This window comes from Bemisia tabaci, chromosome 7 (assembly GCF_918797505.1).
Source record: "Bemisia tabaci chromosome 7, PGI_BMITA_v3".
Classification (NCBI taxonomy): Eukaryota; Metazoa; Arthropoda; class Insecta; order Hemiptera; family Aleyrodidae; genus Bemisia; species Bemisia tabaci.
In genome coordinates, this window is record NC_092799.1 from 29,173,679 (window position 1) to 29,199,421 (window position 25,743).

At 42.2% G+C, this 25,743-nt stretch overlaps 2 protein-coding genes across 4 annotated transcripts in view; both read left to right on the forward strand.

Annotated features, from left to right (window-relative positions):
- The window catches only part of LOC109042933 (organic cation transporter protein), a 58,254-nt gene that overhangs the window by 8,230 nt on the left and 24,281 nt on the right, over positions 1–25,743 (forward strand). For all 3 annotated transcript variants that reach the window (XM_019059929.2, XM_019059937.2, XM_072302947.1), the window contains 2 exons: positions 278–666; positions 4,673–4,776. In XM_019059929.2, the coding sequence (XP_018915474.2) occupies positions 278–666; positions 4,673–4,776 (493 nt within the window). The remainder of the gene's footprint in view (positions 1–277; positions 667–4,672; positions 4,777–25,743) is intronic.
- LOC140225157 (uncharacterized) lies at positions 7,713–22,624 on the forward strand. Its single transcript, XM_072302946.1, has one exon. It carries the CDS (start codon positions 12,896–12,898, stop codon positions 22,547–22,549), a length of 9,654 nt encoding a protein of 3,217 aa, XP_072159047.1. The 5' UTR covers positions 7,713–12,895; the 3' UTR covers positions 22,550–22,624.

Sequence of the window (25,743 nt, forward strand, 5' to 3'; positions counted from 1 at the left end):
AGGAAAAATGAAGCTATCCTATTGGTTAAAATGGGTAGTTAGATTGGACAAGGGAGGTGAGTAATAGACTAACTAACGGCAACCCACGAGGGACCCGACAGTATCATTTCCCCTAAGTCTATGAGAAGCATGCGTCTCAAGGATCACTCCATGCTATCTATGTCTTCTTCGTCAATCGCTTTGTCTATCAATTTCAATAATCAATCCCCAGTTGCCAATTCCTAGAGACATGTTTATTTTCTTAATAACATGTCTTCGTTTTCATTTTTCGTTTCAGCGACTGAAAAATCCAACGGTGTGGCCGAGAAGACGAACCCGGAAGCTGAAACCCAAGTCTCGAGCCCGAACACGCCGGTGGAGGCACCTCCACCACCGGACGATCCGGTGGATCTGGTCAACCAAGCGACCGGGAATTTCGGCAAATGGCAGTTCTGGATTTGCCTGGCGATATCCCTCTCCAAGTTGCCCGTCGCTTGGCACCAGCTCAGCATAATCTTCCTATCGCCCAAGCTCCACTATTTCTGCTCGGAGGGACACAGTAATTTCACCTCACCCTCAACCGCATCGACGAGGGCTGCATGTTGGACCTCGGTCAATGGGACCAGAACGAGATGCCATCATTGGACCTACGATACCAGTGTCTTTCATAACACCATCACCACGGAGGTTCGTAATCGAGAATTATCGGCTTTTTTGGATGCACGTGGAGGAAAACGACCATTGCATTGGAAACGAAAGTCCTCTAGATTCAAAGACTCTTAAAACATTTGACGAGAAAAACTTCTCTTAATTCGATCGGAATTTTGCTTAGATTGAGAGTCAAGTCTCTTAATCCAAGCGGAATTCCTTTTGATTCAAGCGAAACTCCGATCAAATCAAGAGTATTTCTTTTGTCAAATTTTGTAAGAGTCTGGACTCCAGATCCGGGAAACTTTTCTCCACTGTGCTTGTTAAACACATGTTAGCGCCTACAACTCCACGGATATTTTACGCATTGCGTCAAACGTAGTGCGGACAGGAGCGGTTGGCGTTGGCGTGAAACTCATAGTGCCTACAAGAATGCATGAATACTTCACGCATTGCGTCAAAAATAGTGTGGTCAGCAGCGGTCGGCGCGTGAAACGCATAGCGCCTTCAAGACTGTGCGGATACTTCACGCATTGCGCCAAACACAGCGCGGTGGCGGAAATTAAAATCATTAAACCACATTCATGTTTATTCTTTCATAATTTTGTCGTTCTTTTCTCATTAATGTAAGGCCTTGTCCACACAGGGATAGGTTTACAGAACTTAATTTTCGCGCAAAGTTCCGTGAACTTTTGCTAGTGGTGACAGGGTTTACACAAAACATAAGCCAAATGCGAGTAAACGCGTATTATGCACCCCTCCTCCTCTGGCTCGTTCACTTGATGGTTTGTATCGATGTTTCAAAACGAATGAAAAGGGGCGGCAAAATAGAGGCGGCCCATGGGCGGCAAGTAGGTAAATCCGGCCCTGCATACTGCATGATGCACTTTATGTTAACAGAAATGTGATCAACAGGTCCCTCCAAACCAGACACAAATGAAACAAAGATCGCTGAGACACACAACCTTAATACAAAATCCGATTGCAGTGGCAATCGTTGACAAGTCCTTTTTATTTTTTCTTCAACTTTTGACCTAATTTATGCGATACACCCGGGCTAGTTCGATGTCGGCCGTGGATCCCGAGTTGAATCACTTCAAATCATACATGTGAATCGATGGTGCAGGAAATCCTGCCCATAGCTGAAGGCACGGTCCCACAAAGCGAATGCGGCACAAAGTCAACCGGTGCAACAGATTCGAGCGACCGGGTATAATTCTTTGAAAGTTTGAAATCTGACTGTTGCCACTGAAAGTGCAATGCGCGATTGCGCGTCGTCAGTACCTCTTCAGCAACGGACGGTTTTTAAATCATCGCACCCGTCGTGCGAATCTTTCGCGCGGTCGAGTTCGTGCCGCCCCATACTGCCATGCTAAGGAAAAACGCCGTATAAACCTTCAGGCGTTGCCAGATTTCCTTTGATAAAACACGAATTTCCTGGTAAACTTATGAAAAAAAAAATTTTCCGATTTTTCAAATAATTTTGTTCGCGATTTAACCTAAAGCTCCTAAAAATTTCAAGGAAAAATATTCATAATTTTCCTCAAAAATAAACCTTGCATCGAAGGAAATTTGACAACTCTAAAATGTTCATACGGCGTTCTTCCATAGCACGGCAGCATAGTGGAGTCGAGTCCATCAGGAGGTCGAATATGAAACTTTTGACCGAAACTTCAAATTTTGACGTTTATTTTTATCACATTTTACATTGTAAGGGGTGATTCTAGAAGAAAATTTTACGAGAAAACCAATGCAACCACTTTCAAAGCCTCAAATTTTTTTATAAACGTAGTTATGAACGTTTAAAGTTTCAAATTTTTGTACGACTTATCCTAATGACTCGGTCCACTGTGCGCCCGCGTTCTATGAGACCGTAGAGTACCTATATTGAGAGAGTATGGTACCGCCTCTGATTGGCTCAGCCATCTTAGGCTGAATGAAGCCCTTAGGACCCAAAAATGGCGGACGCCATAAATTAATGTAATGCAAAATGACTCAAAATCTAGTTTTCTTTGCTTATCGTGACGAGAAATTTACTCAAATGCAGTATTGCGACATCTTTACATATTTTTAAGGCTAATCGTGTGCAATTTTTGAGAAAAATTATCTTAGATGTAGTAAGGTTGGCAGCAAGTGCGGTTGGTGATAACCGTCAAAAGTTGGCAATGACCCCCCTCTCATCCACAAAAACCAAAACAAAGCACCGCCATTTTTGGGTCCTAAGCCTCTCCATGGGGCCAGTGGCCATACTCTCTCAATATAGGCACTCTATGAGACCGTGGCTTTATGCGGACCGATTGAAGTACAGCGGCGAATCGGTAGAGACCAGTGCAGTGGGAAGAGCGCGAATCGGAGGATGCGTCTGGATTTAGAGCAGATACTCGGGCATGCATAATGATGATGAGATTAATAGCGTCCAGCCGCTCCGGTAATGATCGCTTTACCGCCGGAAATGGGACAGGATGTAGAGCACCGCCATGTCCTCCTCGTCGCGTGCTGGACCCCTCTCCTCCTCCCCTCACTCCACACCCACACAAGACTTTTGTCAAAGGCGGTCGCGCCGAGCCTATTCTGCCGTGATAAGGAAGAACGTCGTATGAACATTCGAGAGTTGCCAAATTTCCGTATATAATATGTTTATTTTTGAAGGAGGTTATGAAATTTTTTTCCTTGAAATTTTCAGGAACTTCAGGTGAAATTGCGAATAAAAATATCTGAAAAATTGGAAGGAAAATGTTCATAAGTTTACCAGGAAATTCGTGTTTGGTCAAAAGAAATTTGGCAACGCCTTAAGGCTCATGCGGCGTTTTCCCTCAGTATGGCAGTATTGCTGCCGTCCTTTTAAAAAAAATTGTCAAGTGAACTTTCCAGTGTTGCTAAATTTCGTACGATAAAGCAATCATTTTGTAGAATTTCTATGAATACCAGGGGTTACGCCCCCTGGCCGCTTCGCGCCTCTAACATGTGGAAAAAATACATTTATAAATCAAGAATTTCTGGCCAAACTTCATTGTGAATAAAATTATTCGAATCATTTTACCTTACTTATTTCTTGAAGACGTAACGTAAAGCTATACCCGTGACTAAAAGTGATAACAATGCTTCGGCAATAAAGACATGCACGGGCGGTGGAGAAACCAGTTTGTGTCATGATTAGCGTGACACCCTCAGCGTAACACCCCAGCGTGACACGCTACCCTCATGATTTTATATTACAGAGTTTGATTTTTCTTCAATACCTTGGGAGTTTTTTCATCGAATTGCGAAGAAAACTCTCAGGGATGGAAGAGAAAATCTCACAAATTTTTAAGAAAATTCTTACTATATCAGAAAAAATTGGTAACTTGGAGTGTTCATACGACGTTGGCCCCCAGCAAAGCAGATAAGTCCCACACGTCAGTGCATACGCTTCTAAAAATGCAAGGGAAGGAAACGCCCGAAAGTGTCGATCCCAATCTGGTCAAAATATTAACGTACATGCGTTGACAGTTTGGACTTACGTCGCAGGAACAAGGATGAGACATAATTTAATACTTAATTTCAAAAAAAGGAACGAAAGCTAGGTGTATTCATTAAGATTTGTGGATTTTTCTGATCGACTTATTTGCAAAAAAAAATCATAAATTCGACACAAGCTTTTTGAAGAACCAAATCGGGCAATAACAGCCTACTTTCTACTCACGAAATAGATGCATGATTTGTTCCATTGCACTAGATGCGATTCCAGCAAGTTGGCAACACAGTTACTACTTCATTTAAATTCATTTAATTTATCGATTTCAGGTGAGACTACCTGCCTCACCTAGAATCGATTGTTTAATATACATTTAAATGAAGGAAAAACAAAGTTGCCAGTTTTCTATAATCGCCACTGATCAGTAGTAAGGCTGATTGTAGTTCAATCCGGTCAGTCATTCACTGTCTACCTAGGTAAGGTGTTTAAAAAAATATCTTCTTTGACCGTTAAGCCTACATGAATACCTCGATAAAATGTGACCGGAAATCAATGCACCGATGACATTATTTCGTTTGGTTTGTTTGACAGTGGGATTTGGTATGCGAACGAAGTCAGCTCTCCAATGTGGCACAATCAACCTTCATGTTCGGCGTCCTTCTTGGAAATGTTTTATTTGGTATGGCTGCCGACAGGTGAGTCAAATTCACTGCCTCCATGAATACTAATTAGTTCTTTAGCTAATTATTGACGAATTTGGTTTTGATTAACCGAACATTTCGTTTTCCTCCGAAAGCGGGCGAGTTTCCTAATGCAGTACGTTCAGTTTTACCAAAGGAACACTTAAAATGCATTAGTAGGGACATAGCTCCATATGGTCCATTCAGAGGCCCTTCATTGTTTATTAAGTTAAAGAACCTTTCATCAATTTTTTTTACTAAACCTTTTCACTTTTTTTTTCAAACAAATAAAAAAAGAGGCTTTTAATTTTCTTTGCTGTCATGAATAGAAATAGGTTCAATTGAAACAGTTGCAGTTCGAGGAGATTGGCGATTTCACCCTTCATTTTCTGTAGATTAAATAAGCAAAATTAATATTTCTTCCTTGTTTTAACCTTAATACCTACTCACTGTTCGGTAGGTTAGTGTCATCTATTTGAACGCTCTCGTATCACACATTCCCTTGACCCAGGAGCCTTGAATAAAGGTGTCATCTATTTGAATGTGAAATTTACTGTCTTTAATCTATTATTCTACATACTTAATAGGACAACAATCCGGGAAGTCAAGTATATCAACATCCGACATAAAGCTGCAGAGAATCACAACAGAAAATGCAGTCCCGAGTCTTTGAAATAATTTAAAAATGTTAAAAATATCTCATCATTTGTGGGGAAGCTTTTTAAAGTGCGTTTGTTGATTCGTTAGTTACCAGCACTGAGAAAAAGGTTACGAAAACAATTTAAACAAATTTAATAGCGCATAAGTTTATTTATAATCCTTTTAACGATACTCCTTGACTAAAGGTCAATAGAGTGACCTCAGAAATGTTTTCGCCGTGTGGAATGCGAACTTCCTCTGATAGTCGTTTTGTCACTCACTTACCAGCATGAGTGGGTATAAGCTAATTAATTTGTATTAGACCGAATCTTCATTTACTCACGTCGTGTTTCACACAGCATGGGGGCAGCACAGTTTAGAGTCGAATAGTGGAGTCATGCAGCTTCATAAGAGGCTACCAAACACTTGCCTCGCACCTCATTGATAAACTTCGTTTCAATTTCGCCGGAATATTCAGACAGCTACAAGACTTACCATGACCATGGCCCTTCATTATCATTGAACTTAGACCCAGAATCATCTCTTAAACGGCATATCTCTGAATGAGCTTGTTCGATAATTCTTAAATTTTTGAAACGCAGAGAGAGCACGGTTGCACATAGGTACCTCATAAGAATTTCTCCCGATTTTTTCATGAATACAGTGGAAATCGATACAACGACCTTCTAGGGACCGGCCAAAGGTCGTTTAATCCGATTGTCGCCATAACCGATGCTCAAGTATATTGAATAAATGGGATCTCAGCCGAGGGCCTATCCAGCAGTGGCGTGGCGTGAATTGCGATGTATTGATTGTTATGCCTTTTAAACCTATGGTAAGGAATCGATAATTAAGGTGTTCGCTGCAAACACCCCGTTTATCGATCCTTTTCCATGTGTTTAAATGGCATAACAATCGATGTATCGCAGTTCAGGCCACGCCACTGCTATCCAGATTGCAGGTACCGATATGTCGTTATAAGCGATGTCGTAATATCCGATTTCCACTGTATTAGACCTCAAAAAAAAAAAAGTTTAAAGTTGCGCATTTCAAACTACCATTTAAACGCACAACATCGATAAAGCAAATGACGTGCGAAAATATCTGTGCGGCTACGGGAGTAGGTACACTTTCGACCGCCCGACTACTTTGCTGGGATTTGTGATCTGTGCAATCCTGCATTCATTACTAGGTACTGCAAGCAAATCGAAAGAAAAAATTGGAAAAATGCAGTGGCGTGGCGTGAACTGCGATATATCGATTGTTATGCCATTTAAACCTATGAAAAAAGATCGATTATCAGGGTGTTCGTAGCGAACACCTTAGTAATCGATTCTTTACCATAGTTTCAAATGGCGAGATATCGATAATCGATTATTCACGCCACGCCACTGGAAAAATGAGGCATTTTATAAAAACTTGTCTTTATTAAAACGCTCTGGTTGTCTACGCGAAGATTTAGTATTGACTCCGCATGTTGAATGCCATTTTGAAATCAAATCACCTCCTCAGCTAATTCCATGTAAAAACCTTTTCCACAATTAAAGCAGCCCTTGCGGTTATTATAAATTAAGCAGGGTTGTCAAAGCTTCATCTGCACACCTTGAAAAAATGAAGATTGAATTATCTATTTTTAAAACCCAAATTGCCGTTCCAGATCATACGGTGCAAAAACCCAATATATCAAAAGTTCATTTCCTCATAAATTCAATGCTATCTACACAGGATTGTCAAAAAAAGGTCATGACTCACTCCACATACTCTGAGAAACATTGAATGACCTTACCGACAATCTTTCGATACTCAGTCCATTAATTACACGTTACTTTTTCTCCCGTAAAATTCGACTTTTTGGACGTGTCAAACTTTAAAACTGACTGATCCATGTGCCCTTCTTCTTGGATGGGCAGGTATAGTTAACCTTTTCGCAGAGTCCGGCCTGACGCCGGTGATAGATTTGCGATTAAGTAAGGAAGCAATGAAATACTGCAGATGATGATGATATTCACCCTGTAAGCTGAATGCTTGCCTCTCAAGCGTGTTATTTATGTACTTTCTGTCGTACGTGTGTGGACCAAAACTAAATATAAAAATTTGAAACGAACAAATTGATTTCCGACGAGGTGATGTTAAGATACCATAGCCATGAATTTTTCTTGGTGGTTGTGATTCGGGTTTCAGACTATTTTATTGTCAAAAAACCAGAACAAACTATTTTTACAAATCTCCGAATATTATATGAAATGAGATGATTCAGAAGAAAGTCACTTGTAAAATTCCGGTTAAAGTCAGATGAGTAACTGCCGCATGAAAAGTCTCCATTTTATCAAGAGTGGCGGTAGCCACCCCCGGTCGAGGAAAATGACGTCCTACTAAAGTCCCGATAACAAACGGGTGGCCGACACTCTTAGTCACAGGCAACTCCCTTAATCTGAAAATTGATTCGATTTAGAATGGAATTCAGAGCAAACGGCGGCACGGATTCCAACGATCTTGGTGTCTATGGACGCAGCTAAGTTAGCCGGATGGCGTTTAAGGGTTTCATTAAGATCCATCGAGTTTTCAAAAAGTTATAAGCACTTAATGACCCAAAACAAGGAAAATTTTACTTTTTACTTTGCCGGGAAATTTGAATTTCAAGAATCCAGGGTCCTGAGAAAGTCACTCAAATTCCGCGATAACGGTAAACCTTAGACCCATAAAAGTGGGTACCTAAAGAATCGTCATGTTACCGTGTCCATGGGTTTTTACAGTTTTCTAACATTCCTAGTGAACCAAAAGAGAAATTACGGAAAATACGACTAAACTGCCCGTCATGACCATCTTTAACAACAGATTTCTCGCTTACCCGGCCGCAGATTGTAATGGAGCCTATGTAAAGGGCACTCCGTGAAGATGTGAGGATTTCATTTTGCCACATAAAAAAGCGCTTTATCTCACGGATAATCCAGCATCCGCTTACATCCTTCAAAATTTTAGCTATAATTTTTGAATTTAGAAAAAAACCAGTAATATAATGGTTCAACGCCATTGGTTCATTCTGTTCAGGTTCGTCCGAGTTTCGGGAACGAAATTCCTGTCGTCGTTATCAACCTCCATCTACTGTATTTATTTGTGAATAATGAACAGATTTAATTTAAAAGTTCAATTCATTTTAGATCCTAACTAATATTACACACTTATATTATTACGCCCACTTTTATCCCGATACACTACTTCATTGGTTTCTTAAAAATCTCAAGTGATTTCTGGTCGGTCGTTACCAACCTCTTTACTTTAACTAGTTGTGAATAGATTTACCTAATTTGGATAAGAGTTTAATTCTTTGTAGATGCTAACTACTATATTTACATACTCATATTATTACGTCTCACGTGTTCTACTGGAGCCCGATATTCTATTACCTTAGTTTCTCTTAAAATGTTCAAGTGGTATCTTTATTTTATTGAACGAAAATGTGACAAATTTTTAAGTGAGGTTATGTCGTCTTGTTGATGTCAGTACCTGACCTAAGCGATAGATGTAATTCAGGTAAATTATGTTAACGAAATTACACCGAAATTGTGCCAAACTCTCCAAAGGAAGCAGCATTTACATCACAGAATGTATTCTCACTACTAAAGTCTAAAAATTACTGGAATATGAGCCTCGGCCTTCACATGCGACTGTCACTGAACGTCGACCAAAATTTATTCGCTCTATATCTTGCCATCAACCTATGTGCACTGGAGTGATTATGCTTCTCTGAAGTGTATGTTATTTACATTAAGAACATGTTTCCTTCATGATTTATCTTGGAATCCTCCTATCTCTTCTACCGTTCTTGTTACGCGTGGCTTGCGAACCTGAGTATGTGAGGCACAATTCCATCCCTTTTCGGAACAGTTCAATCATAGGTCAACTTAATGTCACATAATCAAAGGTCTTTGACTGTGAGCATTTGCTCAAATTGGTTTCTTCTGAGTCTCTTTGATTTTGCGTCAGGAGTTGTTAGAAACTTCATTTTGCCCAACAATGTATAACAAGGTCTTTAATGAAAGGTATGTACCCGTTTTATTCTCATAATTTCATAAGTTGATGATATAAATACAATGAAGGCTTCATTTTCTTGCATCGATTACTGTGTGAAATGGGTGCGTCCATTCTTCCTCTGTTCAAAAGCGTAACGGAATAAATTGCTTATCTGTTACGAGGACTACAGTAGTAAGATTCGTAGGTACGTGTTCCTGCCTAGTTCCATTGGAATAAGTGTGATCGTGTTAATCAAGGCTAAATACAATTAGACCCCATGGTATCAATGTAATCATAAATGCCTCTCCACTCTTACCAACTAGGTGCGGCATATCCTCCGATCAAGAGATGGAGATTGCCGTCTCAGTAGGTACGAGGGTGAGCCTACGAACCCAGGTATGGTGACCGTAAGTACCGCTTTGGCCTCTCACATTCAGATGAGCCTTTTTTTCTAATGAACTCATGCCAATACTTAGATCTCCAGACTTATTCACTGCATTAAGAACACATAAGATAATAAATTAAATAGGTCAAGTCAGTTGTCAATCTTTATACCAAGTGCAGGTACCAACATAATTTTTTGTTATTGGGTGGACAAAAGACACTAGCTGCAACGCAGCGATTCATAGATTTAATTGTTCCCAACCGATCCGTGATCTGGCGTCAATCCTTTGGATAAAAAGATCACGATAGTTCCATTATTAATAATTAGAAACATCATTTAATTTGACAACAGTTCTGTGTGCGTTTCCCACTGTCTGAAGTTCAGTAAAAATAAGGACTCAAAATTCCACGATCATCACATTCAGAGTCCGCCAAAACGAAAATGACGTAGACAGCTCACGACTTGGTACCAACATAACTTTTTCCAACCAACGGAACACACTATCCGCGACACATAGGTTCAAGGGGCTCCTTTCCCCCTGATCTTTAATCTGGCGTCTTTTTTTTAAATAAAAATTACGATGATTACATTATTATTCATTATTTACATTATGTAGATCAACAGCAGTTCTGTAAACGTTTGATCAATTATTACACATCTTTCAGTGAAAAATCGATTGTGGTTGCCACCTTGTTAATGACGTAGTTTCTCGTCAACCAATGAACACTCGAGTCGTCCTAACTAGAGTAGCGTCTTTCGAAATCAATTTCTGATTGGCTCCTTTTTTTACGTTTCCTCTGTTGAACCCATTGTTGAACCGCGGAACGAACAAGACAGCAAATAGAAACCAACAACAGGAACAAAACATAACCTGATCACTCAGATCACTGATTTTAAGATTATATCCATTTTCATTTTCACACAAAGAAAAATCATTTTAACCAATTTTGATTTAAATAAAGAAAAATCTACTCTTGTTGGTGCATTTCAAACGGTGTTCGTACTTTTTTTATTATCGTTTTGTCATATAAGATAAAACGACACGTTGATTTCATCATATTTTCCTCATTCCATCTCCTTCTAGTGAAGTTTGAGTGAACACTGTGTCACTGTGCCATTTCTTTCTAGTCTATTAATTCTATTAGTGATCTATTAATTATTTGTGCCTTCGTTAATTAGGTAAAATATCTAAGCTTTATTACATTCCATATTTTGCTTGAGAGAGGAAGTACACTCAACTTTCCAAGTCCCTTTTCTAACACTTGGATAACGTGTCTCCTCGTTTCTCTGGAAAAGAAACCTATTTTTCCTACTTTATATGAGTTAAGACTCTCTTCTTTGTGCCAATCCATTTGTGGGCAAGATCCCACAAGTTGAGTTTTACTCTTTATACACATATTTTGCTATGGTATAAGTTGAGACCTTTCTCTCTATACTGCGCTTTTTATCTTGTCCCATAAGAAGAGTTTCACTCTTTATGCAAAATACCTGCGCTTGTGTAATTTGAGTTTCTTGCTCCTTACACTCACCAGTTCTTATCGCATAAGTTGAGTTCGCTCTTTATGCAAATATTTTGAAATCGTATAAGTTGAGTATTGCACTCTTTATACGTAGAATCTCTTGTTGCATAAGAAGAGTTTCACTCCTTATGCAAAATACCTGCACTTGTGTAATTTGAGTTTCTTGCTCCTTACACTCACCAGTTCTTATCGCATAAGTTGAGTTCGCTCTTTATGCAAATATTTTGAAATCGTATAAGTTGAGTATTGCACTCTTTATACGTAGAATCTCTTGTCGCATAAGAAGAGTTTCACTCTTTATGCAAAATACCTGCACTTGTGTAATTTGAGTTTCTTGCTCCTTACACTCACCAGTTCTTATCGCATAAGTTGAGTTCGCTCTTTATGCAAATATTTTGAAATCGTATAAGTTGAGTATTGCACTCTTTATACGTAGAATCTCTTGTCGCATAAGAAGAGTTTCACTCTTTATGCAAAATACCTGCACTTGTGTAATTTGAGTTTCTTGCTCCTTACACTCACCAGTTCTTATCGCATAAGTTGAGTTCGCTCTTTATGCAAATATTTTGAAATCGTATAAGCTGAGTATTGCACTCTTTATACGCAGAATCTCTGTCGCATAATTTGAGTTTCACTCTTTATGCAAAATATCTGCACTTGTGTAATTTGAGTTTCTTGCTCCTTACACTCACCAGTTCTTATCGCATAAGTTGAGTTCGCTCTTCATGCAAATATTTTGAAATCGTATAAGCTGAGTATTGCACTCTTTATACGTAGAATCTCCTGTCGCATAATTTGAGTTTCACTCTTTATGCAAAATACCTGCACTTGTGTAATTTGAGTTTCTTGCTCCTTACACTCACCAGTTCTTATCGCATAAGTTGAGTTCGCTCTTTATGCAAATATTTTGAAATCGTATAAGTTGAGTATTGCACTCTTTATACGTAGAATCTCTTGTCGCATAAGAAGAGTTTCACTCTTTATGCAAAATACCTGCACTTGTGTAATTTGAGTTTCTTGCTCCTTACACTCACCAGTTCTTATCGCATAAGTTGAGTTCGCTCTTTATGCAAATATTTTGAAATCGTATAAGCTGAGTATTGCACTCTTTATACGCAGAATCTCCTGTCGCATAATTTGAGTTTCACTCTTTATGCAAAATATCTGCACTTGTGTAATTTGAGTTTCTTGCTCCTTACACTCACCAGTTCTTATCGCATAAGTTGAGTTCGCTCTTCATGCAAATATTTTGAAATCGTATAAGCTGAGTATTGCACTCTTTATACGTAGAATCTCCTGTCGCATAATTTGAGTTTCACTCTTTATGCAAAATATCTGCACTTGTGTAATTTGAGTTTCTTGCTCCTTACACTCACCAGTTCTTATTGCATAAGTTGAGTTCGCTCTTTATGCAAATAATTTCTAATCGTATAAGTTGAGTTCGCTCTTCATACGCATTATCTCTCATCGCATAAGTTGAGTTTCACTCTTTATGCAGATTATCCGTACTTGTGTAATTTGAGTTTCCTGCTCTTTACACCCACTACCTCTTATATTTTGGTAGTTAACACTTATTGCAATGCCAAGCAAAGCTCGACGATTGAAAGCCAAGCGGAAGGCACAGCATGCTGCTAAGCGATCTGATGTTGTGTTTCCTACAGGTACTAACGATCAGGATTGCAATACTCTTTCAACCTCTTTGTTAATTCAGGGAATTGATGAAAAGACTATTGAAAAATCCTTTAGAAAAAGAGCCTACGATAAAGTACGAAAGGCTCTTTCAAAATGTGATCCTACCGAAGGCGAAAATCAGCCTGAACGGGAAGATGATTCACCATCCTGCGATTTGGAAGGAGCCTCTGGTGCTAAATTTGGATATGTCAGCCTTCCAGAAATTGCAGATGACAACATATCAGATAATGGTTTGTGTCCTCACGAAATACCACTCCATTTTGGACATGAAACTAACGTTAATAATGACCGTACTTGTCATGATTCAATTTTGAGTGAGAAGGCCACGCCTCATCTCCTAAAGTTGACTCGTAGTCACTCTCTTGCTGGGGAGCCGAGAGATTCTCCTCCAATGATCTGTCCAGAAACTCAGGTCAGTCAAAACCTCAACTACAACTGTTCTCCTGATTTGGCGTCTGTTTGCCTCCAGGATCAGTTGAGCAGCCACCCAATTTCTGGGTCTTATGTTCAACCCCAGGCTCCTCGTGCTTCCACCATGTGTGACATTGTCAATGTACCCCATGCACCTCCTCATACGGAGAGTGGTCAAGAGCATCTTAGTTTAGAGCCTCTTACTCCTATCTGTCGATTCATGAAGAAAATAAGAACGCGGATAGGAGGAGAATATCGGGGTATTCGAGTCCGAGCCGTTCCCTCAGCAGACTCTCTCTCTGTGCCTGCCGATGGTAACGAAGAAGGCTCGGTTGTATCATCTCCTCCGGCAAAGAGACCTAGGTTAACAAATACCGATTGGTACGATGAACTAAGTCAGCAAGAAAATGATTTTCTTGTCGAACTTTCCAGCCCAGAAATATCTATGCATTCTGAAGATGAGGCTGTTACTTCCAGCCATGAACTCTTTGATTGCGTCACCGTAGCATCTCCCCGGAAGAAAAAACCTAGGTTGTCCAATTCCGAAAGCTGTGACCTACTAAATCAGCATGAAAATGATTTAGTAGTCCAACTTTCCGGTACGGACTTATCTATGGATTCTGGGGTTGAGGCTGTCGCTCTCAGCCAAGACCTCAGCGCACAAGAGTTCATCGAGTCATATGCTGCAGAACATTCACTTTCCACTTCAGAAAGTGAATCTGAAACTGTAGCTCGAAATGAATCTCTCTCTATTGGAGTTGATTCTCCGGTGCCAACAAAAAGAAAGCGAAAACTGCATTTCTGGGGAGCCAGAAAAAGTCGGTGGTACAAAAAGCAGTACGCTCTGATTCGCAAGGAAGTTGCCAAAAATGTGTCGGAAGCATTTTCCAGTGCAGGGCTTCTCAGACGCTACAACGATGATAAGAATAAAAAAAAGCGTAGCTCCAAGCAGAAATCATCTTCTCTTGGTAGAAAGAAAAAAGGAAGAATTTCATCTAAAGGTAACGGTGCATCCATGCGTAAAAATGCTGCTCCACCGCCTGAAGATGATCTTCCGAATCAAAATAACTTTCCACCGATAAGAGTAGGAAATACCACCGCTCAAGAGGAGGTGGAAAAGAATATCGAGAATCCTGACTCCTCTGCACCTCGACCAGGGCCTGTCCAGACTTGTTCGATTGACAGGATCGGTGAGCAGCCACTTTCGGTTTCAAAGAGGAATCATCCTTCAAGGCTAGCAGCCCGACTTTCGAGGCCCTCTACGTTCCGGAGGAATGTACCGAAAGCCAGGATTAACCGACCGATTTTCAATAAAACTTTCAAAAGTTTCAAAGTTTACTCCAGAGGTAAATTAAGAAGGAATGTCTTCATACTCCAATCTCCCGAGGGTATGATAGAAAAAAATATCTCTTCTCGTTTAAAGGGCTCTCAAGTAAGCGCAGCGATGGAAGCCGAGACCTTGGTTAAATGGTGTATGATCCATCGTAAAAGGTTACTCGCTCAGTTCAAAAGTGTTCATAAAGAGTTGGTGTCTGAATGCGATACTCGACTCACCATCGCTAGAAATCTCTCGAAAGAAGACGATTGTTGTGCCGCCATTTTGGGCCCCAAACAACATACCTCGTTCACTGAGAGTTATTTTAATGAGCTCTCTTACAAGGCCATCCCTTCAGCTCGTGGTCCCCTCATTTTCGATAACGAAGGCGTTGTTCAAAATGTCTTTCGATACTGGGAAAATGCGCGGAAATCTCATAAGTGGCCTTGCGAAAGTGATGTCTGTAAAGTGAACGAGGCAGATGCGACAAATAAAGTGAAGAAAATACTTTCCGAACTATCTCAGTCTGTCGTTTTAAAGGCAATAGTCCTTTTTATCGTGAGTATGAATGATTGCTCCAATAGAGTGTGCGTTGAGAGCCCTATTAAATCAGGCCATACGCTATCCTGCAGACTCGATGACGGTAAAGGAGCTCCGTTCGTCGTGTTGCAGAACCTGGGGCCTCATTACCCTCGTGTAAGATCATTACTTCGTCAGTTGCAAACCCTAAAACGACTCTTGCATAAGATTGACGACCTTGATTTTGCATTATATAACGGAAACGTATCCGAGTTGGCCGCTGTGGCAGAAGCAGCGAAGTTAAAAGGCGGAGAGTTCGAAGTGGGCGGACAAAAATTCGTTTCCGAAGATGAAATCCAAGTTAAGTTCCAAAAAAGCTTTAAAGCCCATAAGAAATTAATGGAGGACCTCCCGCGAAACTACTGCTTGTGCTGCGAGAGGCTCATGCATCTGCGAAGTTTAAAGTCCGTCGAGAAGATGAAGCCGATCGAGAATCAGACGTGGCTGGAGATTTTCGCATACGCGGTACTAACAGATGCGTGTTGCGATTGGATCTGTGACTACTGTCACTCGAAAATACAAAACAACACCATACCTCCGATCGCATCCATCAATCAAATGGAAGTTCCTCCGATTCCACCAGAAATTGGATGTTTGAACAGCTTCGAGAAAATGTTCATTCAACTCGTTAAAGCCTTCCAAGTTGTGGTCAAAGCGGGGACGGTAATGAACCGGAAAATACCGTCGGCCCACTTAACCTCCAAGGTTGTGGGGAGGACTTTCCATTTGCCGCTGCCCTTAGAACTTACCCTTAAAAGAGTTTTAGAGTCAGGGCAAACAACTTTGCCCAACCAAGAATTGTTCATTCTAGTGAGAGGTCTTCCCACCAAAAACAGGAAAGTCTGGGAGTCCGTGGTGAACGTCACTAACGTCTTGAGGGCTTTACAGTGGCTGAAGAAGAATAATCCGTTGTACGAGAAAGTCGAAATACCGAAATCGGCTGAGGAGCTATTGCGTTACCTCCCAGACACAGAAACGGCTCCGAAAAGCACTGCGGGAAGAGATCGCTCAACCGCAGAATCTGATCCGGACGAGCCTGATGCCGAATGTGATCCGGACGAGCCTGATCCAGACTCTGGTTCGGACGAACCTGATGCAGATTCTGATCCGGATGAGCCCGATTCGGAATCCGATGAGGCACAACCTGCACCGTCGGAAGCTAGTCTGGACACAGAGATCTCTGATGACGAGCCGCAAAACATTCAGCATGGCGCAAGGAATCTATCAGAAAAGTCCGTCAATCAAAGAGCTGTTCACGACTCAACAGGAATCAACGCGGCAGATGTCCTTGCTGCGGATTTGAATGTTGAAGAGGATTTAATAAATAATTCCACCGATGCACCGCAACATCATGATTCTCCGCAGAGGAGCGACTCTCTGAATCACGAACTTGCCAGAGAAGAACCTCTCTTGCAGGCAGACACTTCTTGTCCGGACGCGGATGCCGATCAAGAAGTCAATAATGAGCCTGCTTGTTTTCTTGAAGAATCGAACGTCTCCCTTGACGCTGGGCAAGGCCAAATCGATGGTGACGAGATTGTCGGAGCCGAAGCCGAGGAAACAGGTCCAGAAAGACCTCTCCGACCTGGTCACCGCCTGAATGATTCGCTGCCACCGTTGCAGAACATAGCTGCCATGCTTACCCAGCGGGACAAAGAGGATGAGTTTTATGCTCCTTACACTATTTTTCCCATTTACGGTAAGAGAGAAAATCATCGCGCCAAAGATTTGTACCAAATGTTAAAAATTCAGGAGCCCAGCGTTAACTCGAGAAGTGCCAAGCTGGATGCGATGTGTTTTCCTGATTTGTTCCCCGATGGGAAAAACTATTTCCAAGTGGACAGAGAGGTCCAAGTCGACTTTACGAATTTCGTTCATGCGAAATTGTTCCATCGGCAACCTCAGTTCAGGAAAAACACGCAATACCTCTTCTACCTGTTAAATCAAGCCACCATGCGAGAGTTGGCGGCTGGCATTTATCAGGTTCTGAATGTGGTTCACGGTAATATGACCGCCTCGGAGTTTCTGAAGAAAATGGAGGCAGGAGAATTCAGTAAGGACCTGACGAGTGTTTTCAGTAGAGTACGGAACACGGAAGAATACTGGAAAAAGCCCCACAGTGAAATTTTATCAATGATCGAGACGTATGGGCCGCCCACTTTCTTCCTCACTTTGGCACCGGCAGACTACGATGACAAAGATCTCGAGGCGTACTTGAAAGAACTCGACGGAGATGAAAAAAACACCAAACAGGCAGCAGGTCTCATCGCAGGTGATGTAGGTCCTGTCTGTAGGTATTATCATCAGAAGTTATCGGCTATGCTAGCTTTCTTGGCAGAGCCCGGTGGAGGACCTCTGGGCGTCATTGAACACTTTGTTTGGCGCAGGGAATATCAAACCAGAGGAGCTCCACATTGGCATACCCTCCTTTGGGTGAAAGATGCACCGGTGCTGGGCAAGTCCTCCAGCGAAGAGGTAGCCAAGTTCATCCAGGATCACATTACTTGTGAAATTCCGGACAAAAAGACTTTCCCAACGTTACATGCCAAGGTCACTAAATACCAGCAACACCATTGTAACAATTACTGCAAGCGGAAAAAGACTTATAAAAACGGTGTTAAAACAGTATGCCGCTTTGATTTCCCTCGCGCCGCTCGGTCTACTTTCGAACTGCGCGATGCACCTACCGCTATAGCTGGTAGGAGAAATCTGGTCAAGAATTCGAGACTGTACGATTTGCCTCGTGCGAACGGAGCCGAACGTATCAATGATTATAACCCTGCCACTATGCTCGTTTGGGTGGGCAATATGGACTTACAGTACGTCGGTGACAAAGCCGCCATAATTGGCAAGTACATCTCCAAGTACCAGACCAAAGCTGAGACTAGTCACATGACGGACGTTTTCGACTCCATTGCCAGCGTCGAAGATGTGAACCGAAGTCTGTGGAATTACGGGCTCAGATCTCTGGCGAACCGCGAGTGCGGGGCCTTCGAGGCTGCTGATACTTTAATGAGTATACCGCTTTACAGAACAGACCCCGATACAACTTTCAAATGGGTCGATACCAGTATCCTTCGCAGCAGGAGGGTGAAGCCGAAAAAAGAGATAGAAAAGATGGATCCTAACGATGTTGACGTGTTCTGTCCTAGTATAATCGACACCCACTATCCGAACAGACCGTGCGAAATGAACGACGTCTGTTTGTACGATTATGCGAAATATTGGGACATCGTTAAGAGTCGACCGATCAGAGAACCACTCCCTACCTTCTATCCTTACGGGCAGAAATATGTGCGCAAAAGGAAGCGACCGCACATCATCCAGCACTACAGATGCGACCCGAAACAAAAGCCAGAACAGTATTTTTACAGTTTACTGTTGCTATTCAAACCGTGGCGAAGAATCGGTGCGTTGAAAGGTCAGTACGACACCTATACGGAGGCGTTCGACGCTGAAAAACACACCCTTCAGGAGGCAATGAAATACCATGAAAAGGTCTCCGAAATCATCGCTGCCCATGATGCAGTAACCGAACTCATAGAGGCCAAATGTAGAGAGTTCGGAGAAGAGAATCCAGAACTGCCGGACGACAACTTGCTAGGTCCTGAGGCACTGGAATTCAGACGCGTGGAAGCGCAACGGGCAATGCAAGACTTCCATGATGCTGCAAATTTACAGCCCGAGCACGATTTGGCATGGCTGGAATCGCAGCTGAACCCTGATCAGCGTAGAGTCTACGAGAATATAAAAGGAAGATTGTCTCGATACGTCACGAGTCACGAGAAAAATCCTGACGACTACGAGGCGAAGGACCCGATGAGGAAATTCGTCTCCGGTGTTGGAGGGACTGGAAAGTCCTATTTGATAAAAGCTCTCACCCAGTGGGTCAAGCAGGAATTGAAGAGAAAAATTGCGTTGACGGCACCTACTGGTGCAGCTGCATCCGAAATCAAAGGAGTCACAGTCCACAGGCTGCTTCAACTGCCTGTAGAGCACGGCGACAGCTTGAAATACACTCGCCTCTCCGATCATGTTCTGGAGATATTGAGAGCAGAACTGGAGGGCGTAGTTCTCATAGTCATCGATGAAATCTCCATGGTCTCGAGTATGAATTTCATGATGATACACCTGAGACTGTCCGAGATTTACGACTGTCACGAAAAAGCTCCCTTCGGCGGCATAAATATACTAGCCGTAGGAGACTTGCTTCAGCTGAGCCCGGTGAAGGGGCGGTTCATTTTCCAGAAAATGACCGATCGAGAGTTTAAGAAGCACTTCTCCGGTGGCGTCAACATCAACTTGTGGACGGAATATTTCAAAGACTACGACGAGCTCCTGATCAACATGCGGCAACAAAGTAACCCAGAATTCTGCCAACTGTTGGACAACGCACGTCTCGGTATTTGTACCGCTGAAAATCAAGAGACTCTTCGCAGTCGCTTGTTTTCCTTCAAGAGTTCCGATCCCGATGAGAGAGCGGATGAACTGGCATCTTTTGTTCTCAGTAAAGAAAAAGAGGGACTATGTCTCATGCCCGAAAAAGCAATGTGCAACGTTTTAAACCGAAAAGCACTCTCGAAGTTACCGGGAGAAGAGATACATTTCGTCGCTGAAGACTCGATCGAGTGCAAACTGACGGACAAGAACAGAGCGCTCGCCAAGCTTCAAAAGTTGGAGGAAGATGCCACCCGAACAGCTGGTTTAGAAAAACTGATTGTCATCAAAGAGAACGCCAAAGTCATGCTGACAAAAAACATGGATGTTCCCACAGGCTTCGTGAATGGTACAACGGGAGCCGCACAGAATATAGTTGTCGATTCGAACAAGCGCCCCAGAGCTGTAACCTTGCGGACGGAACAAGATTCCCTGGAAATGCGGGAGCCCGAAGTGGGGAAGTTTGAACTACAGCCAGGCATATTCGTTCATAGAAAACAATTTCCTCTAAGACTCTCTTACGCAGGAACGATCCATAAAAGCCAGGCGATGTCCATGGATACGGTCATCGCAGATATTGGAAATCGTATCTTCTGCGCCGGACAATCTTACGTTGCCCTGTCCAGGGTCAGAACCCTGGAAGGCTTACATTTGATCAACTTCGATCCAGAGAAAATCAAAGCCCACAAGGCGGCTATCGCTGAGTACAATAGACTCCGACAGATGACTCCTCACTTAAAACATCTGGTCATGCAGTACTCTACGCACAGAAATAAACACCTCCCGGATAATCAATGGGCACCCAAAAATGCGAAGGCCCCAAACATTTACGGTAACTCTCCCACTCCCAAAAAGGGAGCGTCCGCCACTCATTGGCCAGCCTTCGTAAACAGCGATGGTGTTTCGAGCTTTGCAAACGCTAATCTACAATGCTTACTCAGCTACGAGCCTGTGCGAAATTCATTGCGGAGCTCAAGTGGAATGACTTCTTTGCGAGCTGTCGCCAAGCAATTTCAATTTAAACAAAAAGTTTCGCTTTCCTCCGAAGGTATCCGCCAAGAATTGGGGCATCGGTTTGTCGAGAAACAGGAGCAAAATCCTTCCCTCTTCTTGCACGCCTTGGTCGAGAGGAGTGAAACCTTGCAAGGGATGTGCAAATTCGCTTTGATAATCCAGAAAAAATGCAAGACCTGCGACACCAAGAGCGTCGACATTTTGGACGAGTACATTCTGCGATTACCACCTACGGGACAGAACAAGAACAAGGTCACGGAATTATTAGAAAATATTCTCTCTTGGTCCCCCATTTCGAACTCAACATGCTCTACTTGCAAGAGAAACAGCGAGGTTCAGTGCTCGGAGTTGCAGAAACTGCAAGATGTACTCTTCGTAGAGATGCCACTGTGGGAAAAGAAACCTGACGGAAGGCTTGTGAAAAACACCAAATTTCGATCACCGGCGCTTCAGACGACCACTATCACAGTCGGTGGTCATCGCTACAGGTTGCATGGAGCATTATTCCATCACGGCCCGAATTTCGAAACAGGCCACTGCGATGCTCTTGTCGTGTCTGGCAGGAAATTCATATCAGCCGACGATTGTAACGTCGCTGTAGGAAGATGGCCGAAAGGGTCTGTCGATGCTCAGCTCCTCTTTTACCGCAGAGTGGACCCATCCAATATTGGTCCGAGGCAGAAAAAACCTGCTCCGGTGAAGGATGCTACGGACAAGACTGTTCCCCCAGCGCCCTCTGCTGTCGCCAAACGAGGTGGGGAAATTCCACCGCAGACAAGATCTGACAAAACAGCTCGAAAGCGACTGAAGTTGGACGCTACAATCGCCTCAACAGAGTCCAGGAGTAAAAATGTCGCTCCGAATGCAACCACTGCCGGTCCCCTTTCGGACGCACCGAAGAGGTCCCATGCTCCTCCTCTCCTCGCCCAGAAATCGGACTTGTCTACTTTCCCAAGATTTCAAAACATGCCAGAAAATGGGAGTAAAGTGTCCTGTTACGCTAATGCAACATTACAAGCTCTGTTAAGTTTAGAACCTCTGAGGTCTGCTCTGATAAACTATCCCAGCCGCAGTGCGTTGAGAGACCTTGCAAATCTTTATCATACCTATCGAAGAGGATTGCTTTCTGCTTATACCGTTCGTATCGAAACGGATGAAAAGTTCATGCTCGCTCAGCAGCAATGTGCGAGGGAATTCATGGATTACTTGATTCTCCATAACGCTGCGTTGATGGATAGTACTAAGTTCACAGAGGTATTAGAGCTGAAATGTGCAGATTGCAGCACTGTCAGACCTATCGAGTCCACCCAATACATCCTTTCCATGCCAATACGAGGATTGCAAAGTAATATTCAGGGACTCTACTCCGCCCTAAGCGCTTGGTCTCCGAACGATGACATCCGCTGTGAGAATATATCAGCGGATGGCCAAAGATGCTCGGGCAAATGTTTTAGCCGCACAGTCGTACGAAACCCAGGCAATGTGTTGGCCATTCAAATTCTCCGCACAACTGAAATTCAGGAAGGTATTTTCGTGAAAAATGATAGATTCCAAGTGACAGAGCTTCCGACAAAAAATCTTACCCTCGGGGCAGATCGGTACGAATTACACGCAAATGTCCGTCACCATGGTTCGAGTATCGAGTCTGGACACTACACAACTGTAATTCAGACCGCTGGACAGTACGTTGAAGCGGACGATGAGAGCATAAGATCCTACGATTGGTGTAGCAATCAAGGCTGCTCTTCCGCGTATCTCTTAATTTACACCAAGCTCCAACCGTGAGGGAGAAGTATGAGAAAGAAGAGTTTGTAGCATCGGAGTAATTGAATGTTGGGAAAAAACCGAAAGATTGCATCCCTATAGTCTTATCAACCCAATTAATACTAATCCGTTTAACACAGACTTCCTCTCGATTACCATGGAATAAAGTCGCAGTTACGGAGAAAGGACTGGCAAAAGAAAAAAGAAACCAATTCTGGAAAGCAGCCGCAAACAGACCGAAAGCTGCTTTCATTTGCCTTTTTTCTGAGAAAGTTCAAGAAAACTTTCACTGTTAGTTCTTAAAATGGACAAAAAGAATTATCCATAAACTGTCTTGTCCAATGGTAGTCGGTGAGGATAGGAGCAACTATAAGGGGAGATGAGGAGGTTGCTTAAATTTTTTTTATGACACTGAAACTTACACGCATCAAAGTAGTGACTAAGTAAAAAAGTCTGGAAAGTAGCTGCAAGACGAGAACTTGTTACTTTTGCCAGACATCTTTCAATGATGCTTCTTTTTTACAAGGTCTCATAGCAAAGGTTACAAGAAAAAAATTGTACCACTAATAAAAAACGGACAAAGGAAATCATCTGAATAAATCTTGTGTCTAAAATTGATTGGCGAGGATAGGAGCGACTATAAGGGGAGATGAGGAGGTCGCTTTAAGAAATCCACCCAAAAACGACCTGATATAAACTACAAAAACCCTCAAAAACATTTTTCGGGCAAAAAATCCGGTCGAGGAAATTGACGTGTCACTTCCTTTTAATTAAGTATAAGATAGGCAAAAACCTTTGATGAATTCCCAAAGTCCACTAAGAATAATCTATCAAAAATGTCCAAAAACTTACTCGAAAGGAAAAAATTAAAATGAAAAATACAAAAACAAACACAAAAAAACCTTGCCAAAAGCAAACAAAAAACCGATTTTGAGATAAATCCCTCGAATGAACTTGAAATCACAAAATCGGTCGAGGATGTCAACTGAAATTTTCCCCCCTTCAATTATGAGCTCTGCAACAAGCGTGACTCGCTTGAACCTTTTCATACACGAGCCGCACGAATTCAGCTCTTCTTCTCTCCTCTCCTTCCGTCCATGGACAGAGGTCCAAAATTTTTCGGATTTACTGACGCGACCGGCTGCGGCTTGATGCGTAAACATGGGTGGATTACTAAGATGACACAAAAGGTAGAGGGAAACACGTACAACCTGTCGACTTAAGTGGGATTCATTCCGTGAGGGGACTCAACTTCTCTCCACTATAACTATTCCTCTAATAATTTGGCGATTCAGAAATCCCCTCACTTCTCCGGACCCAACGTGTCCGTTGAAATGTCATCCATGATGTATCCTATACTTAACTGATAGAGTATAAGAACAATTATTACTTTCAACCTACCTACCGTCCAAAGCAAATTGTAAGCTCCCTTAAAAAAAAATCCATGTTTCAGGTGAATCATGTTTCGAAAAAGTCTAACATGTGGTTATGGAAAAATGGGTCGACTGCATGCAACCGACTTGAAGCCGACTTCAGGGATAAGAAGGCACCGATTCACTGAGAGCATCGAGCCGCAGCCGGTCGCGTCAGTAAATCCGAAAAATTTTGGACCTCTGTCCATGGACGGAAGGAGAGGAGAGAAGAAGAGCTGAATTCGTGCGGCTCGTGTATGAAAAGGTTCAAGCGAGTCACGCTTGTTGCAGAGCTCATAATTGAAGGGGGGAAAATTTCAGTTGACATCCTCGACCGATTTTGTGATTTCAAGTTCATTCGAGGGATTTATCTCAAAATCGGTTTTTTGTTTGCTTTTGGCAAGGTTTTTTTGTGTTTGTTTTTGTATTTTTCATTTTAATTTTTTCCTTTCGAGTAAGTTTTTGGACATTTTTGATAGATTATTCTTAGTGGACTTTGGGAATTCATCAAAGGTTTTTGCCTATCTTATACTTAATTAAAAGGAAGTGACACGTCAATTTCCTCGACCGGATTTTTTGCCCGAAAATTCATATAATTACAATTAATTCGCTTATTTCGTTTATCAAGTTACTAAAACCGCCCTATCTTCATGTAACGACAAAGCATGAATGCAGTTAGTGACTCGTTCTTTTATGACAAAACGAAAAAACTAAGAGCAATTCCGGTCTTTCAATACGTAGGTCTGGATACAACTATTCGTGTTCGTGGGATGTGCGTGTTACATACACAAAAAATCGCAGGCGCTCTAGTTTTCTTAAGCAGAACGTACGGTTACAGTTGCTAGTTTTCAAGGGAATTCTATACTTCCATACACATTGCGTTAAATATTTTAATTTAGATCGGACATAGGTCCTCGCTAAATAGTTCAGAAAACGCAAGCATCCATAGGTATCATTATGATCCCTCCCTTTGCATACCTTAATTTGATACGTCTTTTCCTCTTGTTTATTCGTGAAATAACGATGAATTTATGTCAGTGACCTCTTACGAATTGGCATTTTAGCGTGCGCAACACGACTGTGATTACTTTCGAAGGTGATTGCAGCCGTAAACTAAACGATCAAAAACCGCGTAAACATCAGAAAATTCTTACGAAGATACGCGTTTTTCTAGCAGATCGTCCGTGCAGTCTGATGCAAACTTTCGACTGCCAAGATCATCCGTGGAGTGATCCCCTTTGCCCCATGTAATTCCAACTGTCGCCGTAAAAATCAAAGTTTATGACCTCTTTCATCTGGCGCAATATGCAGGAACCGAGCAACGGTAGCGAGCCGTATCGGTTATCACGATTTGATCTTGGATGGATCTTGGATCCTCGCTAGAGGAAAGAAAATGATGCAATAGGTCCCCGACCATCTCTCAATTCTACAATGTCATGTTTAATGTTCATGTGGGTACATTATTATGCCAGTAACCTTTGCTCTGCTCCTCAAGTTTCTATGGGTTGAGGCTACTATTTTGCACCTTACGTGTTGGCCGTGAAAGACACACTGAAAAAAATTCTCGGCGTTTTTACCACGGTCCGTTGGTACCTTTACCATCTCACTTTTTTTTACCAATTATTGGTAATTTTACCAAGACAGACTGGTAAGCTTACCTAAAAACTGGTATTTTTGCTGTTTTTTTTTTCAGGTAAGAATACCACTTGTATTGGTAATCAATTCCCGGTAACTTTGTCATTTTATCTCGGTAATTCTACCACAGTCGATAAAAAATATTGGCGTTTTTACCAAGGCCCAGTA